At 52.4% G+C, this 27,727-nt stretch overlaps 2 protein-coding genes across 3 annotated transcripts; both read right to left on the reverse strand.

Moving 5' to 3' along the window:
• Positions 1-130: 130 nt before the first annotated feature.
• srcap (Snf2-related CREBBP activator protein) lies at positions 131-16,741 on the reverse strand. The gene is made up of 31 exons (XM_077739382.1): positions 16,480-16,741; positions 15,105-15,181; positions 13,005-14,797; positions 12,699-12,932; positions 12,248-12,574; positions 11,983-12,178; positions 11,258-11,427; positions 11,088-11,184; positions 10,902-10,991; positions 10,629-10,802; positions 10,348-10,571; positions 10,032-10,209; positions 9,825-9,961; positions 9,584-9,753; positions 9,180-9,509; positions 8,916-9,102; positions 8,665-8,834; positions 8,366-8,568; positions 7,930-8,154; positions 7,698-7,856; positions 7,478-7,597; positions 7,056-7,388; positions 6,517-6,791; positions 6,111-6,427; positions 5,835-6,037; positions 5,584-5,753; positions 5,202-5,513; positions 4,984-5,121; positions 4,671-4,847; positions 4,510-4,593; positions 131-4,431 (listed from the first exon to the last, which is right to left on the reverse strand). The coding sequence occupies exons 3-31, from the start codon at positions 14,598-14,600 to the stop codon at positions 1,054-1,056; spliced, it is 10,374 nt and encodes a 3,457-aa protein (XP_077595508.1). The 5' UTR covers positions 14,601-14,797; positions 15,105-15,181; positions 16,480-16,741; the 3' UTR covers positions 131-1,053.
• A 556-nt stretch (positions 16,742-17,297) lies between these two features.
• Positions 17,298-27,523, reverse strand: fbrs (fibrosin). Of its 2 annotated transcripts, XM_077739017.1 has the most exons (18): positions 25,850-27,523; positions 24,748-24,924; positions 24,647-24,673; positions 24,513-24,542; positions 24,300-24,348; positions 23,728-24,073; positions 23,228-23,451; positions 22,860-23,155; positions 22,702-22,746; positions 22,360-22,461; positions 21,975-22,058; positions 21,836-21,874; positions 21,252-21,323; positions 21,012-21,165; positions 20,695-20,775; positions 20,529-20,612; positions 20,212-20,437; positions 17,298-20,136 (listed from the first exon to the last, which is right to left on the reverse strand). In XM_077739017.1, exons 1-18 carry the CDS (start codon positions 26,153-26,155, stop codon positions 18,558-18,560), a joined length of 3,921 nt encoding a protein of 1,306 aa, XP_077595143.1. In that variant the 5' UTR covers positions 26,156-27,523; the 3' UTR covers positions 17,298-18,557. The 2 variants fall into 2 exon arrangements, with proteins under 2 accessions (XP_077595143.1, XP_077595144.1); XM_077739018.1 differs by lacking the exon at positions 21,836-21,874.
• Between the last annotated feature and the right edge of the window lie 204 nt (positions 27,524-27,727).

Here is a 27,727-nt window from a genome sequence, read left to right on the forward strand (position 1 = left end):
CTATGTGTAACAAGTGCTTAACTTAACCAAAATAGCATTAGAACTCTGAAATTATGTAGCATAAGACATTCTACTAATTTAAATTTCACGCCTTGTAAGTTCTAAGCAAATATGTCCTTTAAACCCAAAGTAATTTTTAGGTCTTTTTATTCAATAGTAATTGTCTTAATTGTTCAAGTAAAACAATGTGGAATTATTACAAGGGATTGAAGGAATGCAACAAATAGATGGGCCGGTGGAGAAGGATGAGGAGGACGAGGAAGATGAAGGGGGGCTCAAGAGGGCAAACAAACAAACAAAAAAAGACCATCACCAGAAAGGGATGAGCCGCCCACGCCAGCTCCCCCCAAAAATAAATCCCGCACCCAAATGAAATTCATGGCTGCTCCACTTCTGTCCCTGTTAATATTTTACAGACGTGACAAGTAAAACAATTTGGTAGCACAAAATCAGTGAGTTCATTTCTTTTTTTTTTTTGTTTCCTTTTGGGGGTGGTAGTGGTGGTGGGCAGGGGAGGGAGGGGGGGGTATTTGATGGGTGGGGTGGGGGGCACTTTATCATGGCAAGCTGGCCACTCTGGAATCAAGTGCTTCACAAGGCAAGGTCAGCTCCAAAACCCTTTCAAGAGGCACTGATGACGTGACGCTAAGTCGGTCTCGGGGCCGGCGGGACCGCCTGGCGTGATGTGGCGTGATGGGGCGTGGCCTGGCCGTGATGCGACGAGCGGACGATGGAAGAAAAAAAAAAAAAATTAAAAACAAAGGGGGGTGAGAGGTGTGCAAATGAGAAGAACCGAGAGAAAGTAAAGAAGCTCCCGCTAGCAGCCATCTTGCCCGGACCGACTCCGGAAAGGATTTCGGTCCACCCGCTCGCTCTCCGCCGCCCAGCCCGCTCTCACGCCCATCTCTTCCAGCCGATCCGGGCCCCCCCCGTGTTAAGTAAGGAGATGGGGGGGACGGGCCAGCTCCCCCCAAGATGCCGGGGGTCCTCGGGGTGCGCTGACCCCGGAGGTCCGGACGCTACGATAGGACAGCTCACGTCGGGGGGCGCGCTTCATGTCTTGTTGTGGCGTTGCTGGTTGGCCGAGGAGCGCGTGCTGGCCGCCGGGGAGCGGGCCTGGACGGCCGCCGCCGCCGCCACGCTCCTCAAGACGCGGTTGGCCGTGCCCTCGGCTCCGGCCGTCGTCGCCACGGCCTCCTGGATGGGCTGGTGGGCCCCACGGGAGCCTCTCCGCGCCTTGCCGCCCCGCTCGGCGCTGCGGTCTCGATCGCTGCCCGAGGAGGCGGCCCGGGAGCCGGCCCCCTTGCGTTCGGCGTTCTGAGAGCTGACGCTGTGGGCCCGTCGGCTGCTGTCGCTGCTGCTTCGACTCCGGCTGCCGCGGGCGGGTTTGCGTTCCGTGCCCGAGTCGCCTCCGCCGTCCACCTTCCTGCCGGCGCTTAAGTCGTTCCCGCCGTCTTCCGGGCCGCCCCGAGCCGCCTCCTTGGTCTTTGCTCCTTCGGATTTGCACCGCTTGTACTCGGGTCCCACCAGGGGGGGCACCAGGGAACCCGGGCACTGGCGGGTGGAACGAGAGGCGGGGCGAGTCTCTTTGAGGGCCGGCGAGGGTTTGCGCTCAACTTTTGTTTTGTTGACAGAATTGTTGGGAGGAGAAAGCGGGACTTTTTTACTCTGAGCTTTGCCGTCAGTGGCGGCTGCATTGGCTGCGTTTTTAGCCGCGGGGTCTTTGCGGGGCGTGTGACCGGGGGTGTCCACCCTCCCCTTCATGGCGAGGAGCTTGGCCGCCGCGTTGAGTGCCGAGCAGCGCTTTCCCAGGACTTCGGGCTCGGGGGGTCTCGGAGGCGTGTGGCTGCCGGGGGATCGAGAAGAGCCCGCCGCCCCGCCCATTCTGGCGGATGACGAGTCGCTGCCGGAGTCGCCGCCGGTGGACGCGTTGGCGTCTGATCCCGGCGCGTGCTTCCTTCCCCGACGTCGGCCGCCCGGCTCCCGGATTGGGTCTTGAGGTCGGCGCGGCTTCCCCCTCTTGTCGTTGTCCGAGTCGCAGGAGGACGAAGAAGAGCCCGAAGCGGAGCTGGGATGGGCGCCACGCTCCTTCTGCCGGTCGTCCTCGTCCGGCTTGCCGTCCGTGGTGGCCTCTCCCGCGGTGACGTCCACTCGCCGTTTCTTGGTGGGATGGCGGTTTTCGTAGGTCCTCTTGTGGTGGGCGTGGCGAGTGAGGGTGGAGGTGGAGCAACTGGACGAGGGCGACGACGAGCGGGCCGAGTCCTGGCTGCTCTGGCGGCTCAGGGATCTCTTCTGGGCCGGGGTCTCCTCTGCCAGCGGCTTGCTTTCACACTTGGCCGACTTCTCCGAAGAAATCTCCACCTTTCTCCGTTTGGTGTCCTGGTCCACCTGGACTTTGTCCGCTTCCGTGTGGTTGCTGCGGTCCTCTTCGGATGAGCGTGGGTTCGATGCCAGGCCGGCGGGCGTCTTTTTGGATTCTTTCTGGAAGGCTTCGTTTTCTTCGGTTGGAGACGAGCTCTTCGGCGCTTCTTCGGGTGAGCTGCTTTCCTCTACGGAGAAGGCGGCAGATTTTGAGGGGTCGCCGGGTGTCGTCGTTAAGGCGGGAGGAGGCGTTTGGCGTGCCGTGTCCGGCGGCAGGAGCGGCTCGGAATTGAGCGGATCGCTCTTAATAGATGGCGTGGTGTTGGTCGGCAGAGGAGTAGTGGCGCTCAATTCTATGGGTGACTCTCCCATCTGGTCGGTTTTGTCCTTTTCTGACGTGGGCGGAGACGGCGAGGGGTCTTGCTCTGTGGATGCCTCTGATGGTCGAGAAAGATCTGGTGCTGGAGGAGGTGGCGAGGAAGAGCCCACGGGTTGAGATGAAGGTTCAGAGTTGAGCGTGGTGGGAACTTTTTGGGGAGACGGGATTGAGGTGAGGGGGTTAGAGGAGGCCACCGGAGGTTCTGCCGTATCTTCAGAGGAGATTTGGTTGGGGTTAGCCGTCGCCACTTCAGACTCTTTCGGCTTTGAGTCCATTCCATCGGGCAAACAGTCTTGAGACGTCGTCTTATCTTCGGACGTGGATGGCTCCTCGCTGACATCGGGATTAGATTCGCCGCCGGATTTTTGTCCATCAAAAGCAAATTCGGGAGACGACGCCGAGTCTTTGCGGGGACGTCCCCGCTTGCGTTTTGGGGAAAGGCTTCCGTCCTCGCCGGGCGAGACGGGTTGCGTGGCAAGAGGAGGAAGAGGAGGGAGAGGAGGAAGAGGAGGAGACGTCGCATTGAGTGCAGACTTGGGGGGCCGGCCCCTCTTTCTTTTGGTGGGCGTCTCGGGGGAGTTGGCGTTGCCCTCGGTGGAGGCGGGAGAACTTTCTTTCTCGCTTTTTTTGTGCTGGTTTTTCCCTCGTAGCTGCTCTCCCAGCTGAGCCGCCATCCGAGATTCCGTTTCCAGTCTTCGGCGGACGGGGAGGTTTCTCAGGACCGGCATGTCAGGGGAAAGGTGGGGAGGGGAGTAAGGGGGATACGCCCTAACGGGCGGAAAGTTTGCGACGACCGGATTCGAACCAGAGTCTTGGTCTTGACAAGATTTGGTCGCCGCGTCCGTCGAGCCGCCATCGCCAGTCGAAGGCCGGGCGTCTTTATTTGCGTCCTCGCCGGAGTTGTCCTCCACGGCGGGCGGCTCCTCCCCAGAAGCTGTGGCTCCGCCCCCGCGCCACCTCTTCTTCCTGGGCTCTTTGTCTTCCACGACGGTGACCAGGCGACCCGGGAGCTTTCGCAAGACTTTGGCCGAGGTGGAGTCTTCCACGTGACCCTTCAGGACCTCCCCGTCGGCCGACTGGCGCTTGCGTGGCGAGCGGCAGGTGGTGGGGGGCGGAGACATGGCACTTTGGTCTTTTGTTTCCTCATCTTTTGCTTGGCGTTCTGCCGGGTGGGGGCTCTTGGGGGTTTTGCTATCTATGTCTGCTGCACCAGGGGGTGACGTCGAGGGGGAAGGAGCAGACGCCATCGCCACAGCCGCCGGTGCCGGACTGGCCTGAGGCTTGATGTCTTCTTGTTGGTCTCCAGCAGGAGACGAAGAGTCTTTGGAAGATCCAGAGGGATCCTGAACCTGAACTACGGCTGCCGGGATCTTCGGAGGGTCCGTGCCAGACTGGGCACCGGACTCTTTGCGTCCCCTGAGACCGGCACGGGCTCTTTCGGGCACTTCTCGGGGAGGCGGGGCCTCAGGCTCCATTTCAGGTGAGGCCCCTCGAAGGCGGCCGCTGATCCTGGTGGAGGGCGCCACCGTCTTGGCCTTGTCTTTAGGTTTGGGCTTGCGTCCACGTCTGGCGGGAGTAGGCTGAGCAGCCTCGGCAGAGGCTTGGTCAGATTCTTCGTCGGAAGAGGCGTTTAGTTTGAGTCCTCCCTCTTTGGCCTGGTCCAGACCCTTTCTAGCGGCCTCCACTTGTTCCTGAACAGAAAGCATTTAAAGCTCAGATATGTTTCCATGGGCTACTTGACGTCCAATCCCAGGATCCTGAAATCTTACCTCGGCTTGTTTCAGTTCTTCTTTGCAGACGTCTTCTAAGGAGGCTTCCAGGAAGTTCATGGCATAGCGTTCAATGGGAGTGAGCTGGAGACGTCAAAGGCGACGTTAGCATTAGCATTTTGCACCACTCGAGCTAATTTCATGCACATATGATGACTCACCTGTTCCACAAGAGCCGCAATTTCTTGCTCGGCCTTGGATAGCTCTTCCACATCTTCCTGCTCGGCCGCGTCGTCAAGCGGAATGTTCTCGTTGAACTCGGCCAGCTCGGCCACCTGCTCGGCTTTGGCCTGAGAGGCGGCTACGATGTCCTCTTCGTCCTCGGCTCGACAGAGGGCCTACAAGGAGGACAGACCTTCCCAATAAATTCGAGTCTTTCCCCCAGGTTGCCATGCGGTTTTACTTCCACACTGCTTTGACAGAAACAATCCTGAAGGTGGCGCTACTATTGTTCCACCCCTAAACAAAACTAACCTGCTCCAAAATGGTGGTGCTCTGCTTATTGCTAGCTTCCTCGTCCTCAGGTTGGGGCGCCGAGACCTCCACCACCACGGCGGCGGCCGGCTCCTTCTTTTCGTTTTCGTTGACGTCGAAAAGCTCCCGAATGGTTTGCTGAGGAATCGACGACATAAAAGGCAACTTTTATAAGGATCAGGTTGAAAGTGACATCATTTGTGGGCGGAGTCTCGTACCTCTTTGAAGAAGGCGGTGGTGAAGTTTCCTCCTTCAATGGCCATATCTCCCAGCATTCTCTTCTGATTGGCTTTCTTCAGAATGTTCTCCTCCACGGTGCGTTCGCTGATGAGCCTGTAGATATGAACGTCTCTGGTCTGTCCGATACGGTGGCAGCGGTCCTGGGCCTGGGCGTCCATGGTGGGGTTCCAGTCGCTGTCGTAGAAGACCACCGTGTCGGCGCCCGTCAGATTGACTCCCACGCCTCCGCTTCGAGTGGACAAGATGAAGCAGAATATCCGGCGGTCGGCATTGAAGCGCTCCATCAGGGCCTGAAGGGAAAACCAGACCGTCAGGGCCTCACGACGACCAAGTCTTGGACCAAGTCTTGGACCAACCGACCTGTCTTTGCTCCACTCGGGTACTTCCATCCAGTCGCAGGTAGATGTGTCCGTGATAGTTGAGGAACTGCTCCAGGATGTCCAACATGCGGGTCATCTGCGTGAAGATCAGCACCCGATGGCCACCGGTCTTCAGGTTCCGTAAAAGCAGGTGCAGCGTTTGTAACTTTCCTGGATGGCAGTCAGCGTCAGTTACATTGTCAATCACGCCAACAAAAAAAAAATCCTCAGCCGCCGTCCCGCTTTTCTTACCACAATCGTACTGGATCAGCCGAAGGTCCGGGAACTGGGTCCGCATGCTGCACTGGATGCGATGCAGGCTGCGGGTTAGCGGCGCCACCCGGGTGGACAAGGCCGATGAGAACAGCGCCTCCTGGTTGCTCAGAGAGGGAGGAGGATGGCAGCAGTGCATGGTGACGCGAGAGGCCTCCACCGGCGGGATGGCGAATGTGAACCTGAGGGCAAAGAGTATATTTTTTCAGACCCATGCTTCAAACCTGTTTTCCATATAGACGTATCAAAACTCACCGATCCACAATGTCGGATAGGAGCGTCAGCCTCTCTTCGACGCTGTGAATGGCCTTCCCCGCCGGGCGACTGTGACGCCACAGGTCGAGCTTATGTTGCCACTGCGATACCAGACAGCTGGCGTGGCCCGAGCGCCCCCACTCGGCCTCGGACACGCGTGGGGCGGCGGGTGTCGGGCGCGGACCGGGCAAGAAGGTCAAGAAGTCCAAAACCTCCTTGCCGAAGACCGGCCTTGCCCCCGAGTGGCGCTCGTTGACCCTGAAGATGAAGTCTAGTTTGCTGTCACGCTGCTTCTTGAGGGCCTCCGCCAGGGACGGCTGCCGGGCGGGAAAGGGGATCAAAAAGTTCTCGGATTGTTAAGACCCATTCCTGGAATGACAGGACGCCTAAACGAGTCTCAACTGACCGTGTAAAAAGGAGAGCGAGGAATTGGACGAGGCTTCAGCTTGACAGGTGGCTGGGGTTTGGCGGGAGGGCCGGCTTTGGCTTTCGTTACGGCTGGAGTCTGACTGGTGCTGGCGGTTGCCGGGGTGGTTGCCGGGGCGGTTGCCGTGGCGGTTGCCGGGGCGATTGCTGGAGCGGTGGGGATGGGGGTGGGTGTTGTCACGGTGGTGTCTTTGCTGGTGCCTTCGTGAGCCGCCGGTTTGGAACTCGATGACGACGCCATCACTTCTACTGGAGCTGAAAATGACAAAAACGGACTTAGGTCAGCAGGAATGAAAACGTTTAGAATGAATTCAAATACCGTATTTTCACGACTATAAGGCGCACTTAAGTCTTAAATTTCCTCCAAAATGCTTTGTATATGGACCAATACTAAAATTGAAAATTAAAATGTGATGCGCCATATAGTTGTGGAAATAAGGTAACAGTGATTGGGGGAAAATGCGGAAAGTGGGTAAGAAGAAGGAAGATGAGCCAGCCTGTAAGTTTCTGGTCTCTCACCTGGCTGCTCGGGGCGAGGCGGAGGAGCCTGCACGATTTTGAGAATTGGGACCGGGGGCGGGGCTTGGTTGGGGGTGGAGCTGGGGATTCTAGGAGGGGCTAGAGTGTAGTGGGCAGTGGCGGGCCCGGGGGTGCGCTGGGCCACCTGCAGCGGGGTGACCTGCAGCGGGGCCACGCTTCGGATGGGTGTGGCGTTTGGGTGGGGGTGCGAGGACGGCGCGCGAGGGGACGGGGCCACGGCCAGGGTGGGCACGGGGCTTCCCTCCTTGCCTGCTGCCTGACGCACGACGATCTTCACCACGCCGGGGGTGCTCACCACGGAGGAGGCGGTCACTGAGGGAAAAAGCAAATCAAATGGAATGGGATAAGTTTAAAAAATGAAGTAAATTGGCGCCTGAAAAAAACTGGTATGAGCCTGATACCTTGAGTTGAAGCACCGAGAGGTAGTCGGTGGGCCGTTCCCGGGTTCTGAACCGTCACCTGGGCGGGCTGACTGATGATATGATGCTGTCCTCCGCTGGACAACAGGTGCATCACATTACCTGCATGGAGTCAAATTGATCAGTAAAAGATTATTTCCAAATCAGCAGTGGGTTACAATGGTTACCAATAATAATAAAACTATAGGAAAAAAAAACATACCTTGAACAGGACGTCGAGGCGGTGCCGGGCGTATCGGCGCTCCCGAGAGGGTCAGTTTGTTCCCCTGCAGCTGGAACGTGACCGGTTTGCTCCCCTGACAAGATGATATGGGCCTCCCGGCCAAAGAGGCCAGCTGAGCGATGCTCACCACCTCGCCAGCTTGGACAGACAGAGGAAAGACATCCTTTAAATGAGCAGTTGGAGATTTTCGGGTACAAATCCAAAGACTTACAGGGAAGCCTCGCTTGCATGTCTGGACTCAGCAGAACCCTTTGGGGCATGATGCTTCCGGGGTTGGGGGGTGGGTGAACTGGAATGCCAGTGGTGCAGGAGGCGGGGGGAGGCGGAGGAGGGCGCACCGTCAGCACATGCTTGGGCGCGCTGGATCTCACTGCCGTTTGAGCACCGGGGGGCAGGACCGTGCGGGGAGGAGGCGCTGTTGTCACTGAACATACCACTGGAAAAGGAAAACATATTACAGTTATAGTTGGTCATTGTGTGGAATTTGAGAATTTGCATATAAAGTACTGTTCTACTTACAAAATTTTCAAGTTAAGAAAAAAGTTCTGGAACCGAATAATTTTGTAAGTAGAAGTACGACTGTACATGAAATTGTGTGGGTTTTTTTTAAGATAAGAAAAACATTTTTTCTTTAAAGGTTATTATACCTTGTTGAACAACAGGCAGGGGCGCGGGTGCAGGCGGGGGGACAGGTGCAGGCGTGGGGATAGGTGCAGGCGTGGAGACAGGCGGTGGCGGCGTTGTGACTTCTGGGCTCGGAGGTTTGGGAGCCTGAGTGGCGGGTGGTACCGGGACGCTGGCTTTGCTCACCACCGTGCGGGTGTCGCCTTTAGGAGGTGGTTGCGGCACCCTGAAACATACATATAGATTTTTTTTCCTCCATTCGGCCTGTCTTCACAACAAATTATAAAACCTGTTTTTCTCAGCAAGGTGATTAGGTACGTACCTGTTGACCTTCATGCGGATAGCTCGGGGTCTTGGCAGCGGTTCGGGAGACTCCACAATCTCCTCGATGAGCTGCCGGCTGACCTTGTGCTTGGGTACGAAGACATCCGCCTGGTAGCGGGACACTCGCCCTTCCAAACCCACCAGGTCGAACATGGAAAGGTCACAGCGCTGTGGCAAAAAGAGGAAAAAACAAAAAGATGGAAATCCAGAGCGCTAGTGGAATATAAACACAGACCATTGGACACCAACCTTCATGGGAGTCACCTCCAGGGCGTCCAGCACCAGGGAGGCGGTACGGAAAACAATGGGCTTGGTGATGAAGGGCGATTGAATGGGTCGAGGGTCAAACAGGTTGGGGTGGTTGCAGACTTTTCGGAGTTGCATCAGGATGTTGATGACTGACATGAAGTGCCCGCTGGCCAGGGTTTCCTTGGTCCTAAGAACAACCAGAAGATCAGAAATGAGAGGTCGCCATGAATAGGGAAAAAAGTAGTCCAAGCGTATTCTACTCACGAGGCCTGCGCCATAAAGTCGTCGTAGAGGAATCGCTGTCTCTTGGAGAGACGGCAGCGCACCACGTGCTCGTATTTTTTGGGCATCTGCTTCTCCACATCGACCTTGATCCTCCTGAGGAGGAAGGGCCGCAGGACCTTGTGGAGTCTTTTGACCAAGCCTTCGTTGTATTCCTGACTGCCTTCGATCATGCCCGTCAGCGGGTTGGAGAACCATTCCTTGAACTCGCGGTGAGACTGGAAGACGTGCGGCATCAGGAAGTGCATCAACGACCACAGTTCCATCAGACTGTTCTGGAGAGGCGTTCCCGTCAACAGTAGACGACGGTGGCTGTCATACACAAGAAAAGATGGCCGTTAGATACATTCGTTCTATTTTAACTTGGGCTTAATTAAAGTAAAAACCTGTTAAAGTTGAGCAGGCTCTGCCAACGTTGAGACTTGAAGTTCTTAATGTTCTGCGCCTCGTCCAGGATCAGGTAACGCCAAGACTTGCGGCGGAAGGCCTGATGGTCTTGCAGGACTAGCTTGTACGACGTGATGCAAACGTGGAAAGCGTTGGGCTTGGTCCAACCCTGACAAAGAAGACAAGTTCTTTCAGGGAGGGACTTGATTTCGACCCAAAACCAATTGCCAATAAAGTTACCTGTCTTTTTAGCTTTCTCTCCTTTTGGCTTCCAAAGTAAGTTAAGATCTTAAATCCTGGACACCAGCGCTTTAACTCCATCTCCCAGTTTAACATCACACTGGTAGGGACGATGATGAGATGAGGACCCCAGTTATCTGCATTCAACCATAAAGACACTCAGAAAATTGTCAAGAAATGAAAAATAACAAACCAGGTCAAGGTTACTTTTTTCACAAGCCAGATGAGCAAGCAGGGCGATGGTTTGGATGGTCTTGCCCAAACCCATTTCATCAGCCAGGATTCCGTTGAGCTTCTTCTCAAACATGGTGACCAACCAGTCCAGGCCAATGTGCTGGTACTCTCGGAGGGTGCCGTGAAGTAGGAAGGGGATGGGCGTTTTCACCTGGATGACATCTTACGGTCAATATTTGCACTTTCATCAATGACTTTGACAAAAACTCCAATTTTACTGGTTTACTATGATGGGCGTGGCCTAACTGGCCTTTTGTTTAGATGATTAAAAGGAAGGCAGCTAGCTAACCTTGGTGGTGGCTAACGTGTAGCCTTTGGGTTGGAGGCTCTCCGCAGTGGCTGCAATGTGGCTGATCTCCTTTTTTGGCCTGGAGGCGGACGCAGAAGACGGGCTTTGCTCTCCTCCCTCCTTCAGCAACACCTCCATCCCTTCATCCGCACCCTCCTCTTCCTCCTCGTCTTCGCTCCCGTCCTTCTGGCTGTTTTCCTCTTCGTCGCTTTCCCTCGGAGAGGCTGAAATATGTTGGGTTAGCCCGGGGCTGGCCACCTTAACGGATTCTGGTTAAGAACCTGAGGAGGAAGTATTGCTTTCCAAGTCGCTGTCTTCATCGTCGCTGTCGTCCTCTTCGTCGCCGGACGCCTCCCATTCCGAGCTGGCCTTGGAGGCGGGGGCGGAGGCCTCCTCCACGTCTGAGGCGTATGCTCCTTTGTACTTTTCCAGGAGCTCCTCCATGGTCATGTCTCCTGAGGAGGACATAATGTGGAAAATCAGACATTGTCATATTAAAAATCATACCTACAACTTGCCAGGTAGCCATTTAAAATCTCTAGTACAAAACACACCCTCTTTTGCTAAGTCATCCAGTTCTTCTGCATGATCCATATTTCCCTCCACCTTCTCCTGGGCGGCAATGGTGTCCTCCTCATCTTCAGCTGAAAACCCAAACAGGAAAAAAAACATTATTATTCATTCACATTTTTAATCTTGTTATACTCATTCATTTTTCCAATAAATATGTTAAATCTTACCATCCTCCTCATTGGCTGCAAACTCTCCATCTTCTTCTTCCTGCTCTTCGGACGACGACGACGATTCCTGGACGCATTCCTCATCCGGGACGGACTCCTGTGCAAAGCCAATCAGGGATGGGTCAATGAATAACAAATAATCAAGAGTGTCTATTGGATGGGCATCTTACCTGCGGTTGTTGGAGTGTGCTGAGAAGTTGGTCCAAGGGAAGCATGCTCTCCTCCTTGAGCAGTTCGATCTCCCTCCGTCGACTCTCGGCGTCATTGCCCTCCTGCTGCTCTTCCACATCGATGGTCTCTTCGTCGTCGTCCTCTTCGCATGGAGGCTCAAAGTCTCTATCTGCGCCAAGACGCCAATTATTCGTCACATTCTCCAAACAAAAACAATGTATGATACATCTTGCATATGAAATCAGAGACACTGTGCTTTTGGGCCAATTGGAGTTTTAGTGAGTGTGTACAATGAAAAGGGAAGAAGCAAATGATTGGATGTGGGCATAATTAGGGCAACACGTGGCAGGGTGAATAAGTTTGAGGGATAGTGTAGTGACAGAGGTAGTAATGTCAAACAGGTTGGGTGAGTTTTCGGCTTCCACCAGGAAGAGCCAAAACTGGTCCTGGGCCTGTTGTGCCACTTTTGTCTGTCAACTCCAGATTATTTACCAGAGTTCAGACAATAAGATAGAAGGGACATTGAACAGATATCTTTTTCAATATTATTTTCATGTAAATGTTATATCTAAGTAGTGTTTAATATCTAAGTACTGTTTAATATCCAAGTACTGTTTAATATCCAAGTACTGTTTAATATCCAAGTACTGTTTAATATCCAAGTACTGTTTAATATCCAAGTACTGTTTAATATCTAAGTACTGTTTAATGAATTTGTTTTCACCTTCTTCATCAGCATTGGTAGGCACAGACGATGTCTTGGAAGGAGATGGCACGGATTCCGTCCGGCTGGCGGGCGCCAGAGATTGGCTGAGGAGGTCCGAGTATTTCTCCGTCTGACCCACAATGAAATCCAGCTGGAGGTCCAGAGCCTTCTTTCTCTTTTCTTCCAGGCGAGACTGTTGCTTGTACTGGACCACCTTTGGACAACAAAGTTCTTTAACCCGAGTCAAAGGTCTAAAAAAATTTTAGGGGAGGACATGTCATACCTTCTCCACACTGCTCCAAAAAGCTCGAACCTCCTTGGCAATGGACGACGCCACCCTCCTGATTTTCGCATGTTCGTCTCTCTTGGCCTTTTCCTCTTTTTGTCTGACTTCCTCATGGTGACGCATGACCATTCGGACCACCTTCCTGGCCACGCCCCTTTTCCAACGTCTCTCCTGGGCGAAGTCGGCGGACAGCCATTGCATCTCCTCACACAGGTAGTCCCAGTGCACTTTGGGTTTTTGGGGCTCTGCCAGTCGATTGAGGCGCTTGGTAGACCAGTAGCCCTCTCGCTTCAGCGCCTGGCTTCGGTTCTCTATATCGGCCTCCTGTGGAGACACATCGAGGGTGATGTTGACTAACAAATTGGATTTAATGGGTGACCGAGCTCACGAGAAAATTGGAATTTGCATAAAAATGAAGGAAATCTGTGTTTTGGTGTAATCCGCTTACGTGTTTGGCCAATTCGGCCATGTCGGAGCGCCGCTCGCCACGCTGCCGCTGCGGAGTCGAATGATCGGAAGGCGACGAAATAGAGCCGAGGCCCCCCAAGGATGTAGACACGAACTTGCCGTGGGGCCCCCGGATAGGGGACAATTTATCGTGCGGGGAGCCGGCCCAATCGCTACTGACTGAAGGTTCCATGAAGGAAGACGAGGTGGACGGCGAGGCCCCATCGGCTCGCCACTGAAAAACATCAACAGATGATTAATTACGTTGTGTCAATTACGTAAAAAAAACTCAAGAAATCAAGTTTACCTTGCGTGACGAGCTTGTGGTGTTTTTGCCTGCCGTTTCGACATCGTCTTCACTGCCCTCTCCTTCGCTGCCATCTTCATCGCTGCCCTGTCCTGAAACGGGATCTTCCTCCTCCTCCTCTTCCTCGCCGTCGACCTCCTCGTCAAAGGGAGAGTTGTGCCGCCCCACCGAGTCCACAGCGTTTTCTTCAAAACTGCCGGTTTTCAAGTTTGAAGTCCCACTGGTGGCGGCGGGCGAGGGATCGACGGCGAGTCGCTTCAAGAGAGACGCCGTCCCCGGTTGGATGAGCAGCAACTTTGGATTGTTACCTCCCACGGTCTGAGCGATAAAGGCCTCCTGGCGGGCTCCCGTGGACGCCGAAGCCCGTTGGCCCGGATCTGCACCGGGAGGTTCTTTGGTTCCAGCGGGAGGGGAATTGTGGGCCTCGGAAACCCCCGCGGGATCTAAAGGCGATACGAGTCCGTCCTGGCTTACCCGCGGACAGGCGCTCAGGACTTGAGCCGAAGTCTCCTCCGTGGGGAAGGAGTCCACTTCCAGTAGACAAACCCCATTGGAGGAGTCCAGTAACAGGTGCTGTCCCACCGCAGCCACGGAGAGACCACGGACGTTGTTGCCGGGACAAACCTGGCCGTCTTCCTGCTGGGAAATGATGACCGTGTCGGCGTCGGCGATGGCGTGGAGGGCGGGTTCCAGCTGGGACTCCAGGTCCTCGGAGGAGTCCAACAGAGCGTTGAAGAGGTTGACCTCGTATCCGGGAGAGTGTGGAATCTGAACGCTGGTGCTGACGCACACCGTCTCCTCGGCCACCTCCTCCACCAGGCCGCAGAACTGGTAGACTTCCACGTTCTGCGTCTCCAAGTCCACGTCGGCCCGCACGCTCTCCTCGTAGAGCTTGGCCTCGGCCGGCTCCGTGACGATGGCGGCCTCGCACACGCTGCCGTCGGCGCGCTGGAGGAGGTAACTCTGCTTCAGGTGTACGTTGGACCAGGTGGTTCCCAAGTGCGCCGCCTCGCTGACCACCACGATTTCCCGCGACTCGGCGGAATGCACCAGTTCCGAAATGGCGGCCGTCTCCACCGCTGATGCTTCCGACTCGGCCGGTGGGCCCAGCGCGGGGGATCCGTTGCTCGATTCCTCCGGGACGTGGGCGGTCTGACCGTGCCCCGTGCTGTTCAAGGACTCTGGCGCGGGAGTCTCGAGTGTTTCAGCAGTGAGAGGAGTGGCTTTGTTTGAGGCCTCGTGGACGTCCATGACGTCCACAATGTCCCTTCGAACCTCTTTGGGGACTCGAAATTGTTCGCTACAGTTTGTGGGCACTCGGTCGGCCTTTTGCGTCGAGTTTGAGGCGGACGACGACGCCGTCTTGCCGGTAGATTCCGAGCGCGTTTCCGTCCCAGAGTTGCGCTCCGAACTCTCTTGTGGGGACGGAATATGCCGCTTCTCGCTATTGGAGAGGTTTGATGGCGCAGAAACGGGAAGAGCGTTGTGTTGTGATCCTCCCAACTTGCCGGTGTTTTGTGACGAGTTGACGCCGTCCATTCGGGCGACGCGTGCGTTAGCGTCGGCGCTAGTTTGCAGCGAGGGAGCGGTCTCCATGACCGGGATTGCCGAGTCTGGGGAGGGAGGGAGAGGGCGGGGGGCGGCGGCCGGCTGCGGGACATGCCCAGGTGACTCCGCAGACACATTGTGTGCGGCCTGGGGCTTGTCACCCAGCACATCCACGGCCGGAGAGGCTCGCTGCCGCGGCGCCGCCTCCCCGCAGCCTCCTTCCTCGCTGCTGCCACACGTTGCACCTGGGGGAGGAAACAGGATTTCCCTAGTCAACCACCATTTTGCAAGGGGGGACAAATTCCAGAACCAAAAATGGGTGATGCCAGGGACCTCACACTACCACACAATCAACGTAAATATGCCACTAACATTTCCCAAAGGATAAAAAGAACTAGTCCGCTGATGCTAACATTACTAAAACTCTTACTTAATGTCAGGGTTTGAGTCAGATTTGGCCCCCCAGGCCGCCACTTATGACACATGAGATGTAGAGCTATGGAATGATTAAAAATGCTAATTTACTCTGGTTTTTTTCTGATTGTTTCTCACCTGTCTGTGGAGTGAGACACAGATCCTCTGTGCTTTCTACTTCCAGGATGCTGAAATTAGGGTCCCCTCCACATGTTCTTGGAAAACAAACACACAGGGAACTTTATTAATCAATGCAAAACAGAGGCCGGCCGGTGCCTGTTGTTAGTACAAGTTACTAAATGTCATCGCATCAATGTCACAAAGTGCAAAGTGATGGGGTGCCTAGTCTTAGCATGCCGAGTTTGTGTGTGGAGTGCATCCTGCAGCAGTAATAAAATAAAAAAAAAGGTGGAAAAAATGAGTGAACTTGTGTTTGCTGCATTCGCCCACAGGAACAAGCCTGCAGCATGCGTTCTCTCACACCACAAGCCGGCGAACCAATGTATTGGCCTCCATTCAATCATTTCAATTTCTTTTAGAGGAAACGAAAAAGGAAAAATAGAACCCTCGACCACAAGCCGAATGCTAATTACAAAGACATTCTCATTTGGAATCTGCATTTAGCCAATTCACGTCTGGGCTGGCTTGGTTTACCATTGCTAGCTTAAATGAAAAGAACAGACATGTAGCAGTAGCGGTTTTGTATTTGTAAAACACACTCAAAGAAATGCAAAATTCGCCGTCATAAAAGAGGACGTGAAATTTGCGCGTTCGCAACGCCGGTTTGGCTAGCACAATTAGCTTGTTAGCTAGTGAGTGAGCGTCGGAGGAAAACAGTGCTAGGGTGGCAGTAGGAAGCTAAACAAGCGAGCTACGGGGAGTTAGTCTGCTAAATTCGTGGGAAGCGCAGGCGCCGCATTCCCACCCCAGTTATGTAATGATTTATTTAATGCTTTCAAACGTGACAAGTTGCTTTGAAGTGGGCCACTGTGGCTGAAAAAGTGCCATTAAAAGCCGCTTGTGCATGTACCACAGATGGGGAACAATTGCCTGTGACGTCAGGACGCGGGGAGTAAAATGTTTTATCAAAAACAAAACAGATTTTTTTCCCGTATGAATACACACGAAAAATATATAGTTAACGTTAATATACAAAATTGAAATGGTGTTAAAAATGTTCATAGACATTTTATAATTTTGGACGGGCCAATTAGGGGGGCTCGCGCAATTCCACTGTCGGGTCGTAAGAAGCGACCACAAAGCCGTGGCACTTTAAAATGTCATTTAATGTAAAAAACTACCAGTCAGTTGGGGTTCCTATTCAAACCACGACGCTTCAAATAGTGTCCGGTCGCGGCTGCTAATGAATGCGGACAACCATTGACGAGAACAAAACCAAACAACGTGCAATGTACTAGTGTTGTGTCGTAAGTCAAAGCCCCCCTTCAAGTCTCTCATGACTTCCTCTTGGCCCCCACCCTTTCAAAGGCCGCCATCTTAAGTTCCCACCTACCTGAATTTTCCGACCAGTTTTCTTTTACTAAATTCTCGTTGAAGGAATCGTCATCCGTGTAAAATCGCACTCAATCTGTGATAGTGGTGGTCCAAACTACCTCCCGGTACCCAACGAGGCAGCGCTCGGCCTCGATGAAGAAGTTAAATTGGGGACCGGGAGAGAGTGTCTTTCGGCGCAGAATGTAGCGGTCGCGGGGAGGAGACTTAGCGCAGCGAAATGGTGGAGCACAGCGGCTCCTCGCAAAGTACACAACACACGCCAACTCTCGCGATAGCTCCAACGGCGCGACCTTTCAAATGTCGGCTAGCTTGCTGCTGAATTACCACCTTAAAAAAACAGAAATTAGATGGTTAGTGTACACAAATTAAAGCAACAGAGTGCTCTAAACAAATACGAGTTCTTTTAAATCTTATAAAGAATGTAAAATAAGACCGAAAGGGTGTTCCATGTCATCACCATGCGCCCACCTTACTTAAAGAGACTTAGGTTCACTTTTGACAAAGGAAAAATGTCACAAAATAAGTTTTCCCTATTCCCAAAATATATATTTAACCTCAAACATGGTTCCTAATATACATGTTTCCAATTTGACAATATAGTATTTCTTGTGAATAATGCATTTGAATAATAAATGGAGGAAATACATATACCTCTGTGCTATTGCTGACACTTGACGTCCAATCCATTCAAGTGGGAAGGTTGGCAGCAAAAGTGTTCTATATATCATTCAATCACTCCCAGAGAAAAAATGGAAGTCTATCTCCGTCAATGGCAGAGTCCTTCGGAAAAAGCACAACAAAACACTGACACAGGAGTAAACAACAGTTCATTTAATAATTAATCTTTGTGGTCTCTAGGGGAGGGATTGGAAAGGTATAAAATGGTCATATTAAAATAATTGACCCAGTCTTTCCCCCCTCAGTATGTCCATTGTGGATGTCCTTGAATGCCTTTTTTTTTTCCAGATGTCCTGCTATATAACTTATTTTTTTGAGTGTTAGCGACACCATTTCCACATCTTACTGTACAAGGCCTTACTTACATTGTCCCCAATGGCTAAAACACACAAAACAAGGGCACACAGTCAAATGTCCTCATCAAATGTGTGGCAAAGGCATAGACGAAATCCTCCAAGAGTCCAAAGGCTGCTTTTGGGCAGCATTTCAAGCAACTGAAGCAAATCCTTAGTGTGAGGAGAGGGGGGCAGAGAGCATATTGGAGCATACCTGAAACAATGACAAATAACATAACAGTGAATATATTTATTATTATAGAAGATAATGTTAGGAATAATAATTACAAAGGCATTTTTTTGTCTAGACTACTATAATCTGGTCCTGCTCGTATAGTCCAGAGGAGAGTGGGGAAACGGAGGAAGCTCTAAAAAAAACACTGAGTGAGTGTTGCACAGTTCATTTGGCCATCCGTCCTCGGGGGAACAAAACCAGCCCCAAAAAACAAGTGTAAAAAGGAGAAATCTCTTCTTTCATGATGCTGAAGCTTCTCGGGGGGGAATTTTTTTGGGGGGGTAAAGCAAAAAACTGAGGTACGATGCTTACTGACCGGCGGATTGGTCTGGTCGTCATTTCTGTCCTTTTGCGTCCTCGGATGGCCAATCCGACTGCACTGGACGACAATTTCAATTCCCTATCTGGAAGTGACAAGTCAAAAAGCTTGTTTTTTTTGTTTAAAAAGTCAACAAAACAAAATGTGCCAGTTTTAATGGCACTGCAGCAAATGTGTGCCCGCTGAAAAGCCAAGCGCTAAAACGCAATGTCATCATGGAATGCCGTCAGAGCATTTATTCAACAACCATCTTAAGAATTTAGTACTCCAAGTACACTTTGTCCTCGATGCTAGAGCTTTGAATAAATGCTCCGACAGCTTCACCAGTGGGCTGAATTATCTCGACGAGTGTACGCGGATCTTAACCTGGATTTGGAGGGTAAATTGCGGCAAGTCTTGCATTTTCTGCACTCGCAGGGACTACTTTTTTTTAGGGCGACTACTTTTTTTCATGAGCAGCACAGTGATCCTGACATTTCCCTTCATCTCCTTCCTTCCTTCCACCTGTACTATCTGGAATCTCCGTCTTTGTGCGCGCCAAAGAGCGTCAACTCGCCCGGGCCCAACAGTCTGGACCCGCGGGGCGGCGTGTTTGCCCGACTGGTCATGGACGGAATGAGCGGTGGCGGCGCTCCCATGGACAGGGCGCCCACCAGGCCGGCCGGGGTCTTGGCCAGGATGCCGTTGGGCACGTGGTGGGCGTTTAGGGGGCCCAGACGAGAGTAGAGAGACGCGTGGTGGTGGTGCTGCGAGGCTGCCGCGGCGGCGGCCACGGCGGCCCCCGGGGGCAGGTGGTGGGACAGGAGGCCGGGGTGCAACTGTTCCAGGTGGGCGGCGGTGGCCGCGTGGGAGGGGCCGGAGAGGTGGGAGCCGTGCGGGAGGTGGGGGTGCATGCTAAAGAAGCGCGCCCGCTCAAAGTCTTCGCGGAGGATTTGCGCCCGCTGCTCCTCGTCCATAAGGCCCCCTCCCGGGGGGCCCAGCTGATGAGGACGCTCAAAGTGGTGGGCCATCAGCGCCAGCTCCTGGCGGACCGCCTGGTTAGAGGCGCTGGACGTGGAAGGGTGGTGGGCCGCCACGGCCGCCGCCGCCCTCTCCGCCTCCAGGAAGCGCTGGTGCTGGAGCAGGCGCGCTAGGTGGGGGTCGGAACGCAGCGTGAGGTGCGGGTCCGAGCGCAGCGCCATGGCCTCCCGTCGGTGTTGCTGAAGCTCCCTCCAGGGATCCCAGGTGAAGCTGTGCGGACCTTGAGGGGGTCCCTGCGGGGTCCCGTGGGGGAAACGCTCCATCCCGGGGCCCACCACCAGACCCGAACCCGCCGCGCTGCCCAGGTAGGCTTCGATGGCCCGAGAACGATCCAGCAGCGACAGGTGGGGAGGCGCATTGGGATTGGGCCCCGTGGGGAGTTGGGCGCCCGGGGTGGGGGTCAGCGACATGGAGGACGAGGGGGTGCCGGAACTGTGGTTATGCGGGTGGCTGTTGGGTCTGTCGAAAGTGGGATTGGGGGGTGGCGGCGGAAGCGAGATGGGGATGTGCTCCGGCTCCTCCTTGCGCTCCTCCTTCACTTTAACCGGCGGCAGGATCAGCGAGGGCTTGGACACGGGCGTGCCCGTCCGATCGGCCTTCTTGGCCTGAGTCAAAGAAGCCATCGAGGCCGAGGTCGCCGCCGCCGCCGACAGCGGCCCGCCGTCCCTTTGGGGGTGTTCGCCGTGATGGGCGTGCGCCCCCGGGCCCATCGTCGGGCGGGGGTAAAGGTCCAGGGGCGACTGCGCCGAGCGGCCGGTCGGCGGCGGGGTGTTGAGCACGGAGGACGAGGACGATCGCGGCCTGTCCCTGTCCGCCACCAAAGAGGAAGAGCCGAGGGGAAGACCACGAGAAGTGGGCGGGGGCAGGGGCGGCCCCGGGTGCCTCTTGTCCAAGTCTCGGTCCCGCTCGCGTTCCCTGTCTCTGTTCAGACCGCGAGTCAAGTCCTCCACGGGCCCGTGGCCGCTGCCGTGGCCGTTGACGTGGGAAATGGGCGTGCCGCTGCGGCCTTTGAAGGAGGGCGCCACGGGGGACATCCGTACGGGAGGACGCCCGTACAGCATGTTGTCTCTGCAAAACAGACAAAATGGTGACCTAAGAGCTTGAGGAACATGCGCCCACCGCCATTGTCCAAGAAAATCCAACCTGTCTTTTTCGTCCTTGATGTGGGGGACGTCCCTCCGCTCGCCGTCCTTGGCCCGCTCGTCCCGCTCGTCCCGCTTGTCGCCTCCTTTGGCCCAGCTGGGCCCCGCCGGGAAACCCGCCGACGGCGCTCCGTGGAGGCGGTTCCACGAGTCGTGGTGGTTGGGGGCGTTGGACAGGCTTCCCGCTACGCCGGCGGGGGACTCTTTGGGACCGAACATGGAGCCCGCTGCCAATCAAAGTTACTTTGTTACTTTTTTTTCCATCTCATTTTGACAGATGCTACAAAAACCACAATCAAATCAAAGTCAAAGACTGACCCAGCGTTGGGCTGCCGAGTCCCCCAAAGGCACCGGAATCCAGGGGTCCCAGGGGGGTAAAGGGTGGAGACCGACCATACGGACCTGAAACGTACACGCATAGGCCAATGTTTAAGCTAATGTTGTCATTCCACGCCATGCTGTCCAATGGAGAAGCAATTCTTACCCAAATGTGCAGCTGGGCCGAGGAAAGACGAGTGCGGCGCTGAAGGGGCGATGAAAGGCGCTGAGGACGGATTGACTCCACCTGCGGGGACGTAACATGAGTCCATGAAAAGCGAAATTCTGGGGATTTTTTTTCTCCAACCGACATGTCACAAGTTGCATGGAAGAAAGCTAAAAATTAGCATTGAGGCTAATAGACCCAGTTCTATTTAACTAGTGGTGCCATCGGATAGAACATGGAAAAAAATAATAAAACTGTATTTTATAAATCAATGCCTGCATATTATAAAAAAAATACAACTGTTCTACTGGTAGCACCTGTCGCTGAGAAAAGGCTGGGAGGTCTGGTCAGGTCGTGACTTGGAGGTAGCGGCCCCCCCATGGGCCCCATGGGGCCGAGTCCACCCGCTCCAGGAAGACGGGCCAGCAGATCACTGCGGAAGTCCAACTTGTGAGGATCGGCTTGCATCAACTAAAGACACAAAAAAGAGAAAACTTAAATCAAGCACATAAGCTGTTATTGAGCGTGTTTTTTTTTTTTAGTTTAACAATTCATACCTTGACTTTCTTCTGATGGCTCAGGATCATCCAGGCCACGTATACATGCATAGCACACCATTTTCCAGGTTTCTGCGTGGCACAGAAAAATGCACATTTGATGTCTTACTTAATCAATGGCTAAAGCTAATGAGCTAAGATGAGACTTTTTGCCGACTCAAGGCAAAGGTGGGCAAAATATGGAGTCCTGATGGCCACAATTCATTTTTCAAAATGGTGGGCCAGATGACATCATCATCTACAAAAACATTAAAAGTAACATTTTAAAATAGTGTTGAAATGTAAAATATAATTCTAACCCATAATTGTTGAATTTATCATTCTTATCCAACAAAATCCTAAATTGCAGCCCCAGACCATAGTTTGCCCACCCCTTGAGCAACAACTAAAAACGGGATACACATATAAAAGTCATCTGGCTAGTTATTTGTCCACTACAAGTGAGAGCGGCCAAAAGTGGGGACAGAAGAAGACCAAGCATAATGAACCCAGCCAGCATTGGTGGGGGGCGGGGGGGTTAGTGCGCTGTCAAATGAAGCAGTGAGAAACCATCCAGTGCATTCAAAACAGCCGTTGGTGCTTACGTTACTCATTTTCAACGAAGTCCCGAATGGATCAGTTAGCTACGAGAGAACACAGTTGTCAATCTTCACTTTAAGGCAAAAGCTAGCTGGAGTTGGATTGCAAATGGCGCCATCTTGACGAGCAGGCAGGCGTTCTTACCCGGTGATCTTTGGGCTGCAGGTGGTGAGGCACGACCCCGAGGCGAGTGCTCAGATCCGGACCGCTTCCCTGAGGGACGAGAGGCTGTGGCAAAAAGACAAAATGGCAGGTTAAAATTGTAGACCGGGATATGGCAAACGTTTGTCTATGAATAGCAGTTGCATTCCGGTTTTAATAGCTAAAATCAACATAATGCACCTGTAAACGTATTAAGAGAAAGGGTAAAGCATCTTTTAACAGAACTTTTGTAAGCGTAAATTGTAAATGAAATCCGTACTATAATGCTAACAAAAATCTTAGCTAACATGCACTGTGGCTACAAACAGTACAACGGAAAATACACTTGGCACGGATTGACAGGAGTAATGACCAAAGTTCTTCTCACCTTTGGCTGGAATGCTCCTTGCAGGGAGCTAAACGGCCCGGTGGGAGGAATCACGGGTTGGATGTTGGGCACTGAGGGCGGCGGCGGGTATTGTGGAAAGAACTGTGGCGACACAAACGAGGAAAGACATCCATGAGCAACGACAACTTCAGTCAAGCAGCATCAAAATACATTAAATGGGCCACAAAAGTAGGTGCCACCATTTGTACCATCAACTATTTATTAATGGACATTTTTGGGAGCGCCAAATACGGTGAATATGCCAGAAAACACAGTACTCCCCTCACCAATTTGTGGCAAATACTTTAAGTGACAAACAAGGAGATCATGGCAGATACTCACGGGATGGCGGTAGAGTCCCTCCATTTTGCCGGGGTACTTGTCAAACTAAAAAGACAAGACGCAGCAATGAAATATGAATAAATAGGACACAAATATGGGATTGGCTCCTGGTTCCAGACGGCCTGACATTTCAAATGGAGACAAAGGACACTCCTTACCAGGGGCGGCGCGGTGGCGGGCGGGTGGATGAAGGGCGTGAAGTGTTGGTGCGTGTGCGTATGTTGGTGCTGGTGGTTGTGCTGATGGAACTGGTAAGCCAGCGGCTGGACACTGGACTGGCTCTGCGACGTCCGGCCCGTCGATCCCGGCGTGGAACTGGATGCCGACGCCCCTCCGGGGGTGGAGCGACCCACGGCCGCGTTGGCGCCTTCGGATCCCGGGGCGCTACGCCTGCCTTCGCGCTCTTGCGAGTTTAGGAAGTGGGAGTTTAAATTCTGACGTAGCAGTTCTTGGTCTGTGGGAAATCATTCAAATAAGTTTTGGTACTATTATTATTGTATTTTTTGGTCCATTTGGGATACTCTACCTGCTGCAGATGAGTGGGAGGGGCCCTGTAGTAAGGGAGGAGGGGGGGGCAGGCCCGGCGAGGAAGTGAACATAGCGCCAGAGTTAGCGCGAGATGGCGGTCGGAGGGGCCCGGAGGTCCCCGCGCCCCGAATGAAGGACATGGAGACACCGGAGGAGGAGGTCGGGGGGCGCATGGAAGATGAAGACGGTGCAACGGATGTGGGCTTAACTGGAGTGCTGCTCCTGAAAGAAATAATAGAAGAAAAAATTACAATTACATGATCATTTAATTACCCTGCCATTAATAAATGTGCCAAACTTGTTTTGACGACAGATGCCTATTTCCATTTGTTATTTTTGGTTGAATTGTGTGCCATAAAAACAACACCCATCAAAAGAGCCACGTATGGCTCCCAAGCCATAGTTACCCTACCCCTGGGGTTGCTAGCTTTCCTAAGCTAGCATATCTGTTGCTAAACCCAAATATGCTTTTGAATACAACAATAAAAAAGGACAAACCTATTGTAAAGGGAGTGAGATGACCGCCCCGGCAGGGTGAGGAAGGGCTTGGGTTTAGACAGCGGCGGGCTGGCGCTTTGGTGGCGGCCGCCGTTCCCGTTGACGGCGGCGGGCCTGGGGCCCGCCGGCCCCGCCGCCGAGGCCGGGGAGCGGGAAGAAGGCAGGCGCGGGAAGGAGGGGGAAGAGGTAGACGAGGAAATGGCCTCCGGGAAGGGCGACTCCAGGCTTTTCTCCTGACTGCGCTCCAGGCCAGAAACTCTGGGCGTCACCATCAAGCGTGGGACGCCACTCCGCGCCGGCATGCCCGGGCAACTCTTGCCCAGAGTTGAGGGCGGAGGCTCGATAACTGTTGGAAGAAAAAAAAATGTTGGAACCACTGTAAACATTGTGCATAATAACATTTTTTTTTACTTCTTTCCAAGACCTCATAGAAATGGATAAGTCTTTTTTTTTCAATAAATAAAACAGGAGAAAGTCCCTGCTTGGTAGCAAACGTCCTTGTCGGATCTAAATTCAAGCCGACTCATCTGGGATTAGTTTTGGTGTGGATTTCAGCTTACTGTCACACACACCTTTTCTCGTGCTGACTGTAAACACTGGATCCATGTCATGGTCCGAAGCCTGACAAAGTAAAAAAGAAGAAACACATTACAAAATAGCTTGAATACCAAAATGGTGATTATACACATTGATTTTGCTTGATTACAAACAAAATGGTGGATGGAATTTTAATAGGGAAAACATGTCTGACAAATCCATTTAATACTTTTTTTTGCGGTCCATACCTTGTCGACAGCATCACTCTCAGTGTCACACTGAAATAAAAAAGAGGAAAAAATGTCATTTGTAATATAATAATCACTAATAACAACTTTTCAAAGGTAATTTTATATCTTTTACAAGCTAGCATGACACTCACAATATAGCCAGTCTCCAATGGGTGTCCCTAATGTAGAAAATAGAAATTTGATGAGTTGAAATAGTTGAAATTTTATTTTGAAAAGAGTTTAAAAGATGCACCTCTATCCTCCTCCTCTTATTCCTCCTCTTGTTCCAACAGCTGCGCGAGTAGCTATGCGGAACCCCTTCCTCGGGCTCGGACAGCGGCCCCCTGCCATTCTCCTCCGGACCCCTCTTTCCCTTGTTCCTTCTTCCCAGCATGTCGTTGTGCTGGTTGGGCTTCATGGAGCAGTCCATCTAAAAGGGAACAACAAATTGACCTGGGTGAGCTCAAGGAGGACTAAAAAAAGGCCCAAATGTGATCTTTATCCCATTATTTATGTGGCTGTAGTGAATATTGACAAGAAAACCCATCATCACAATGTAAAATTGCATTGCCTCGTAGCATAATCGCTTTTGATTTTGAACTTGCTGACAATGTCAAAAAGAGATTTTTTTAAAGAAACAAAACAGTCATTTTTTACCCCTTAAATGGTAATAAAGTCATACATGCAAGAGCATCTTCGTGTCGTTTGATCGCTGGCTGCGACTCTGGCCTGTCTGTGTTTAAACCGTCTCCACGGCAACGCTTTGATTGTCCATAATTAGCATGTGGACTGACAGTCAGTAAGCCGTCTCCGCCCACCAATCTGTCCGAGTCAATCAACTTTTTTATGGCTCTCCTTTATGTATCGGTCAATAAAGTACTTGTGGGTTCAGACTATTGATGGTGATGACTTTGTCTGGGCACTCAAATGGCAACTTGGAGGGGGGAAAAAATAATAATAGACACATAAAATCAAAATGTCTCCCAAAAGTGACCCTTCTCCTTCACAAATACACAAACTGTTGACAAAGCTTTTTCTTCTATACGGAGCCGTTTGGCAGCTTAATCAACACCTCCCTGGAATGAGCGCATGAATAATTGAGGCCTCTCTAGTACAAGCCTTCAGTGGCCTGAGTGGATTTCTGTTTCCAAGGGTGTCGGAGTTGAGGAGTTCAAGAGTGAAGGCTGTGATGAGAAAAAATAAACGCACTGGCACGTTACCTGCCAAAAAGTTAGGAGGACCTTCAGGCTAAATTTTCACTTCAATAGCGCAGAGCTATTCACGCATATCGCAATGACAGCTCTCCCAATAACAAGAAAAAACAACATATAACATGTCAAGATGGAAAAATGTACCTCCAAAGCCTCCACGCTGACAAAGCTAGCAATAGCAAAGCCATCGATGATGTCCTCCTCGCAGGACACCGACTCCCTCTTCCTCCGACGCGGTGGTCTGTGTCGTCCGAAAGCGGGTCGAGCTTCTTTCTCTCCGGGACCGAGGACGCCGTTGTTCCCGTGGTGTTCCCGGTCGGAACCCGACGAGAGGGACGTGGCCCGTTCCTCGGCGGCCAGGTTGACTCTCCTCCGCCGCCGCTCCCTGTTGCGCTGGGAACGGGAGCGGCGGCTCTGTCTGGACCCAGCGCTTCGGCTTGGACCCTCCATGTCCTCCAACTTGTTTTGGCCTAAAGGCACTTAGTTCAAGCCACGGTCCGGTTGAAGGTGGCACCTAACCGCAAAGAGATGTCAAGCCAGCCCCCCTCCCTCGCCCGGGCCCTACTTAAAATGGCGTTAATTGAACCGTCGGCTTGTACTATTTGGCTTCTTTTGACAACAGTCTATTGGCGTCAGGGCCTTTCTTTCGTCGGAATTTGAGTGTCATTTCAATTATTTCCAACGAGCCACGATGGGAGAAGAAAAACACTGCCGCGATCAGGACATCTCTACGGCTAATATTAGCTCGTCAACAAAAGCATGTCAACAAAAAAAGGACAACGGCGCTTGCTCGGATTGATTAAAAACTGAAAAATGTTCTCAAGTTTGGTTTAGTGCAACCCATCGCCATTTAACATGTCACTCAACAATTTACTGACAAATTATTTTAGCGTTCGTACCTAAAATGTCACGGTAAGCTAGTTAAGGCCCAGACGCCAAATAGTGGACCGCTAGTCCACTGTCTGTCGTGACATTGTCTTTCATGTCAAAACGACAATTTTGCCCCCCAAATGTCAAGTATAAAACGCCGAATGTACTCCAATTCACGGGTTTAACGCGACCGCTCGCCGAGTTGTATATTCGGGTTGTCTCCAGCTAATTACCATTTGCTAAATCAGATAGCACGAACGGGGCTAACTCGAAACATCACAATAAATTCGGCAACATGACAATAAAGACATATTTTCGACAAACACCCGCGCACTTAACAGAACTGTCGAGTAATGTTCCGAGAATTATTTTTAACCCCAAAAATCGAGATGTTAGCGGTAGAAAGTGGAGGTTTGTATTGGTATTCCCATCAAAAGAAAGACGTAACGTTAGCTCCCCTGCTAAGTTAGCGTTAGCTCATCCAGCTGTTTTTTTCCTACCAAAGGAAACTGCAAGGAAGTGAAACCACTCCTGACAATCACTCGCGTAAAAATATAATAATAGTCCTTCACGCACAAAAGGGCTTCTGCGGCCTCTCCATCACTTGGAAGAAAATGTCAAGGCCCGTTGGTGAAAGCCCCGGTGTCGATTTCCATAAACGAGGGTGTCGACCAGGCCAACCCCCGTCGGGCTGGGCAGCTCCTCCGTGCAGCCTTCACTGTTTAGATCCAATGTTTAGCACAAGTCGAGCCGGTCACCGGCGCGCCCCGATAGCGAGTCCATGTCCTGGTCCTATCCAGATTGCATAAACATGTGTGGGGGATAAGCCGTCTCCTCCGGCGTTTCCTTTCTTTACGCTTTTCCACGGAATTGTAAATGTATCGTGGACATCGGGGACACGCAAGCCTTGTCAGTCGTGCGATGCATTGTGTGCGCAAGTCTTCTTCCTCCGTGGGACGGGTGAGCGATGTCGCCCCTGTTTGTTCACACTGCCCTCCTGTGGAGGAAGATGGTGTAGCAAGTAGAAATGTCAACATAATATTCAAGTGGATAGACTATGAATAATACATGCATAGAATGTATTGTATATATGTTAAAAGACCACATGCCACTAAACACAAATAAATAATGAATAAACGTTCACGTGGGAAT

The sequence above is a fragment of the Stigmatopora nigra genome, chromosome 18, assembly GCF_051989575.1.
Source record: "Stigmatopora nigra isolate UIUO_SnigA chromosome 18, RoL_Snig_1.1, whole genome shotgun sequence".
Lineage (NCBI taxonomy): Eukaryota > Metazoa > Chordata > Actinopteri > Syngnathiformes > Syngnathidae > Stigmatopora > Stigmatopora nigra.